The following is a 7,113-nucleotide window of genomic DNA, read 5'->3' as shown; positions in this document are numbered from 1 at the left end:
GCACTTTTTTCTTCCTCGTCTTTACAATTTAAAAACCCATTCTATTATTTAGATTTTAAACCCTCAGAAAAACAAACGTTTAATATATGGGTGGTTTTTAAAATATTTGAAAAAATAATAATAATTTTATTATATTTGTCCCTCTTACTTCAGCGGAAATATTTCAAATAACGCTAATAATAGAAATGTTTTAAATAACGCTTATAATAGACATGTTTTAAATAACGCTAATAATAGAAATATTTAAATAAGCTAATAATAGAAATATTTAAATAAGCTAATAATAGAAATATATTAAATAACGCTAATAATAGAAATGTTTTTTTTTCGTTCATTATGATATTCATAGCTTCTTCCTCGGCAATAAATATAAATATTTCATGTTTTAACAAATACTTGAAGTTTGGAAAAACAATTGTGTTTTATACCTTTTCGTTTATACTCGTGTGTGAAATTATAATTATATTTTAAGTTTTCTACAGCAGAGTTTCCGAAATTACCACATTTTCCATGATTTTCCCTTAATCCATTTTTGGATCTTAATTTAAAGATTCATCAAGATTTTCAAAAATGTTCACGGGAAAAAGTTCGCGGAATAAATGAATTTTTAATGGATATTTTCAAATGGCTCATTAGCTATACCTATGCTCAGTGAAAATAAAAAGGTTCAGGAACTATCCCATGTCTTTCTACAACTTTTTCCAGTTATTGCTCCACGCGAATCCAAAAAAATTGTCATCTTACAAACAAACAATAAAATAACAAAATTTAATTTCTTTAATGGAACTTAGTGAGCGGTAGCACATTTGATGATATATGTGTACAGTAAATAACATAAACAAAACCATTCGATATTTCAGAAGAAGCGATTTGTGTGGAATGTCTTATTTTTGCTGCCCATTCGTTAAAAGGTACTGGCACACCGTTCCGGAACGTTCCGCCAAAAGAAAAAAGTACTACTTATGCATATTTGTTAGGCCTAATACGACCCTAGTCACCGTCTACAGTGCTTCTCAATTGGGTGGATGGTTCCCCCAGGGTTTTATTTATTTTATGTTGTATTCATTCTAGTTGTAGTTTGATGTATATTTAAGTCATAATAAAGAATTTTACATTTTAATTTAGTATTTGTTTTTGTCTTTTTTTCTAACTGGGGTGAATGAGCAGTTGTGAAAAATGCATAGGTGTAAATGATATTAGAAGGGGTTGAGAAGCACTGCGAGGGCCTAGTGGTCCATTAAAACATGTAAATAAGCATTCTAGTGTTTGTTCCTACTTGAATCTGAATCATACAAAATGTTCTATGAATCTTTGACTTCACTAAAATATACGATACACCAATAAATATAATAGTGTATATATAGCCTAGTTATCTAAAAGCGTAATTTGTATCTAATATATTAATAATATATATAATATCTAGATAGATATAGGTATGATCATACTGATCTTACTTGAAATAGAAATCGTATTAATTCTACTTACCTATTTCAATACTTTATTTTTGAAATGTAACTTAATATATCTGTATTTTTATTAGGTCGAGAATACTTTTATTTAAACTGATGTGAAACATTTAAAATGTTCGTTTTTCAGAATAGCGAAGATATCTTGTTTTCTTGTTACTCTAGCTCTATGCACACGAGCTACAACACTGGTTAAGGTAGTGGACCAATTTACACATATTAAGCCTTTTTACCACACCACAGAGTTTGGAGTTGTCTATGCATTCATTTCCTGCAATACAAGAAAAACAAAAAAGCATTGTTTAATTTTGTCAAGAGATCGTTAATTAATTTAACATTAATAAACAAACATTGTTTAATTTTGTCCCGAGATCGTTAATTAATTTAACATTAATAAACAAGCACTGTTAAATTTTGTCACGAGATCGTTAAGTAATTTAACATTAATAAACAAACACTGTTTAATTTTGTCACGAGATCGTTAAGTAATTTAACATTAATAAACAAACGTTGTTTAAATTTGTCACGAGATCGTTAAGTAATTTTAACATTAATAAGAGTGAACCTCCATCGAGAAAGTGGGTCATGATTTCGAACATTTTAACAAATTTAATGCTTCACTTCTAGTATTAGTAATGTACAAATTTGTATAGGATTTACAGCTTGTGAGTTAACACTTGCTTTCTATTTTTATTGAAGCTCTCAAAAACAACTTATTCCATATTTTTAGCTGAGATTCTTAAAGAGAAGAGTGAGGGCTTATAACGCTGAAAATCTAGTTTCGACTACTGCAAGGGACAGAGCACAGATTGCCCATGGTGTAGCTTTACGATTAATAATAACAACAACAAAAAAGTTATAGTCAAATGTTTTAAATATTTTTATTTCAACATTAATTAAACAATAATTGATTAATATTACTGTAAATTATTATAATACAGAATTAATTCATGTCCAGTTTCTATACAATACAAGCAGTTAACCACGTGGAACATTTAGTGGTTTATAGAATACAAGCAGTTAACCACGTGGAACATTTAGTGGTTTATAGAATACAAGCAATTAACCACGTGAAACATTTAGTGGTTTATAGAATACAAGCAGTTAACCACGTGGAACATTTAGTGGTTTATAGAATACAAGCAATTAACCACGTGAAACATTTAGTAGTTTATAGAATACAAGCAATTAACCACGTGAAACATTTAGTGGTTTATAGAATACAAGCAGTTAGCAACGTGGAATATTCTATAAACCAATAAATGTTTCACGTGGTTAGCTGCTTGTATACTATAAACCACTAAATGTTTCACGTCAAGCAGTTAGCAACGTGGAACATTTAGTGGTTTATAGAATACAAGCAGTTAACCTGGCTCAGTGGTAAGTCTAAGGGCTTATAACGCTACAGATCGGATTTCGATACCTATTATGGACAGAATACAGATAGAAAATTATATAGTTCTGGGCTTAACAACAAAGTTATATTTCTTCGGTATTGTATGCATCAAAAAAGATTTGTCTTTTTAACCCTCAGTTTTATTTTTTTCTCCGATACCTTTAGACAACTATTTAAAGGATTATTGTACATATCGCATGGGATAAAGGGTAAAATGGTCATTTCTTACTCACCAGGTCATCACGACGTCATATCACTCTTGAGCCAATAGTGACATTCGTGTTGAGAGAAAACAAACGGGTATATTTTCAAGTTAGGCTAGCATGAAAAATATAAGGTTTGAAGATGATCGGAAAAAAATATTTAGATAAACGCAAATGTATTTATTTAATATAATTATGAATATTGATTTTCAGAATAAGACGAATGTAATTATGATTGTTATATACGTATAAACAATAGTATTTAATTGACGGTTTTATATAGGAAATATATCTTAGTTTGTATACAAAATGTAATTGTGACACCCGCATTCTATGGAACGTTTTTTATGTAAGTGAATATAATTATTATTATGTATTAAAAGCTGCCTAAATATATTCTGCTGAAGAAACTATAAACGACACTAGAAAGTTAGTTTTGAACTTGCGTGATTAGGAAAGTTAAGAAAAACAGTTCCAAATAAAATCCATTATCATCCTATGCGTTGGGGCAAACATTTTTCGAGAGCTGATTTAGCTTTTACAATTAATACAATGATTTTTCAAGTAATAGATTTTAAATAATAGATAGTAAAATAAGCTCGATTTTCTTGTGATTAAATAGCAAATTCCACTAAATGTTCTACGTGGTTAACTGCTTGTATTCTATAAACCACTAAATCTTTCACGTGGTTAACTGCTTGTATTCTATAAACCACTAAATGTTTCACGTCCGGAGGAGGATGGGGGGGGGCAGAAATACAACTTTAACTGTTAAAGAACAGCAATACACAGTTAAAACTGTTGTTCCTTTAATAAAGCTCTAAATCTTACACATCCACAGCACACCATAAAAACAGTTGTTGCTGTTAATACAGCTCTAAATGGTACACAACAATAGCACACCATGAAAACAGTTATTGCTTTAAATGTTACACAACAATAACATACCATAAAAACAGTTGTTGTTTTAATACAGCTTTAAATGTTATATAACAATAACATACCATAAAAGCAGTTGTTGTTTTAATACAGCTTTAAATGTTATATAACAATAACATACCATGAAAACAGTTGTTGTTTTAATACAGCTTTGAATGTTATATAACATACCATGAAAACAGTTGTTGCTTTAATACAGCTCCAAATGTTACACAACAACAACACATCATGAAAACAGTTGTTGCATTATTACAGCTCTAAATAATAGCACACCATGAAAATAGTTGTTTAAAATATGGCTACTTAATGATGTCACTTACAACTCACAGAACAGGCTTTATTTTATAAGCAAAGTATTTTTTTCCTGTAAAGCGTTTAATAAATGGGCAATTGGTATCTTTTCTGTTTCATGCACCGCGGTCAAATGGAAAGAAACGTATATTTTTGAATGCTGATTTCATAAATATAAGTTAAAATTTGAAGAAATGAAAATAATATTATTTATATTTTGCTTACGAAACAAAGGAAGTACTTTTAGCATTACATATATATATATACCTATGTATTTAAAAGAATTGCAGAACATCAAGACAATACAAATTATTTTAATGTGAAAATTCAGAAATATTCTTAAATAATTATTTGAATGAGATCAACATTTTCATGCCAACGACACCATACGAACTCACAGAAATAAGAGTCAATGATGTTACGATTGGTTCCGCAATGTTGCTTGTTACGTCTCTTAACCACGTTCCAAGTACAATTTGCTACAGAATGGGAAAATATTTTCATTTTTAAGAATTTTTTTGTAATTTGATTTATTTTCTATTTAAATAAACACGTAACAGTTTACTAATTAGAAAATATTTCTTTTCATTTCTCCAAATTTTAATTTATATTTCTGAAATCAGCATTAAAAACTACATAAATATACATTCAAAAAGGTATATTTCTTTCTAATTGAACGCGATGTATGAAACAGAAAAGATCCAGCAACTGTTAAGGAAAAAACATAAGAAAAGAATTACTCTGTCTCCGTATAACTTAAACAAACAAAAAAAAATACAAACGAACAAGTTATACTCTTCTAACAAATCCACACAAAAAAAGGAGGGAATAAGGCACATAATGTGACAGCTACTCACCAGACAAGCAAGGTGGTCCTATACAGTGTTCTATTATTGAGGGTTTTGACTCGGGTTTACACGAGTTTTCCGCTGGTCTCTCAGTTTGCAGCCATACACACTGTAGTACGCGGTTCTTGAAACCAACCTCTTCGCAACCGGCATTACACTAAATAAATAAAATGTTTTATCTTAGGATTTACTACTATTGGTCTTAGAAGTGGGTAATTCAACTGATTGTAAAGGATAATTTTTCAGGGGGACAGACCGACATTCCAACAACTGTCCGCCACTAGTTCTGGAGATTGTTTTATTCTCTATATTGTTATACATTTTTTTCATCCTGTTTCTATAGTCACAATAATAATAATGGTGGTGATATTGATATTGTTATTATTATTATGAGAATTTTTTTATAATGTTTCAAAAGATTAGAAAGGTTTCATTACGGGGTAACAATAATATAGGTCTCTGGAATTGTTACAAATATATCTCAAAATATTATCGGCTTATGACCCTAATAATAATATAACATTATATACGTACTACGTAATATAACAACCTGTATGAACATTAAGCCTACATAAGTAGTTGCTTTTGCGTTCAATTTTCGGAATATCGGACTATGATCCTTTCCAGCGTTTGACTAGTTTTCGTCTTTTACACAAGAGACCAGACCTAATTATCTGACTAAATTATTTGAATACACTCAGGTTCATGTAGCTTGTAATTTTCAAAATATCAAATATCTTAAACAATAGATGGTTTTTCTATAAACAAAAGAAGGAACCTTACCTGATAACCGAGACCACAAGGCTAAGCGAATCAAAAATGATAATTATTATAGGTGTAATTGTATGAATGATGCCAACTGTCAGAATCCAACGTCCAACACACACAAATTATAATCAGAATTATAAAAAATATGGCGTCATATTCTTCTTGATCTCCGTATTTTTCATAAGACATGAACATTTCTGGATATCTCATCATCTTTCATAAGGAATTAATACTTTTTGAGTGCATTTTCTTATATATAAGGGATTAATATTTCTTGACCAAGGTCCAGCCTCCCAAACTACAATACATTGACGGTTTGATTAATGAGATGTTTTTTGTACTTGGTAATGCCTCAGTCTTGACAGAGAGTCTTGAATGTAAATCTTAAAATGCAATGTAAAGCCTGCAACTAAATAACCCATTAAAGTAACTACCCAACCAACCTCCAACCAAGGTCCAGCCTTCCAGACTCCAATACATTGACGGTTGTAACATTCCCGGAATTCGATGGGTTTTTCACTTGAGGAACAATCGTCTTCGGCTACTTTTGTCCCATTAGGGAAAGAACAGCTGACATTTCTTTCTTGTTGTCCTGTATACAAGCTTTTGCAGCTGGTGTTCGAACACTAAAATACCACCAGAAGATAACATGATAAATGTATGCATTTAGAATATTGTTCTTATTAGTAACAAGTCATTGAATGCAATCCATAATTTAACACCTGTAGATTTTGTGTTTATAGGTTACTCGCCTATCGTTTAAAAATACAGTATCAGAAACTAGAAATATTAGAAATTTGTGAGTAAGCCAAAATGTTTAGCTTTCACAGTCTTCTTTGTAATATGGAACATACAAGCCAAACAATTTAATAAAATGTAATTTGAAATGGTCACGTTGTTTTGCGTATTTTTGTCGTTTAACGTCCAACAAAGTGTCAGAGGAGGAATGACCACAGCTTTTTATAGTTTGAGGTCCAACAAAGTGTCAGTAGGAGGAATGACCATAGCTTTTTATTGTTTGAGGTCCAACAAAGAGTCAAAGGAGGAATGACCACAGCTTTTTATTATTTAAAGTCTAACAAAGAGTTAGTAGAAGGAATGACCACAACTTTTTATTGTTTGAGGTCAAACAAAGAGTTAGTAGGAAGAATGACCACAGCTTTTTATTGTTTGAGGTCCAACAAAGAGTCAGAGGAGGAATG

General features: G+C 30.5%; 1 protein-coding gene across 3 annotated transcripts in view; it reads right to left on the bottom strand.

Annotated features, from left to right (window-relative positions):
* Positions 1–311: 311 nt before the first annotated feature.
* LOC106463430 (ADAMTS-like protein 3) overlaps positions 312–7,113 on the bottom strand; it is a 48,624-nt gene continuing 41,822 nt past the window's right edge. For 2 of the 3 annotated variants that reach the window (XM_022390920.1, XM_022390921.1), the window contains exons 17-19: positions 6,355–6,537; positions 5,153–5,300; positions 312–1,737 (exon numbers count right to left, since the gene is read on the bottom strand). In XM_022390920.1, coding sequence (XP_022246628.1) covers positions 1,634–1,737; positions 5,153–5,300; positions 6,355–6,537 — 435 coding nt within the window. In that variant the 3' untranslated portion in view covers positions 312–1,633. The remainder of the gene's footprint in view (positions 1,738–5,152; positions 5,301–6,354; positions 6,538–7,113) is intronic. The other variant, XM_022390922.1, reaches the window with a different exon arrangement.

This window comes from Limulus polyphemus, unplaced genomic scaffold (assembly GCF_000517525.1).
Source record: "Limulus polyphemus unplaced genomic scaffold, Limulus_polyphemus-2.1.2 Scaffold1406, whole genome shotgun sequence".
Taxonomy (NCBI): domain Eukaryota; kingdom Metazoa; phylum Arthropoda; class Merostomata; order Xiphosura; family Limulidae; genus Limulus; species Limulus polyphemus.
Note: the sequence above shows the minus strand (reverse complement) of the source record. Positions and strands in the feature narration are given on the sequence as shown.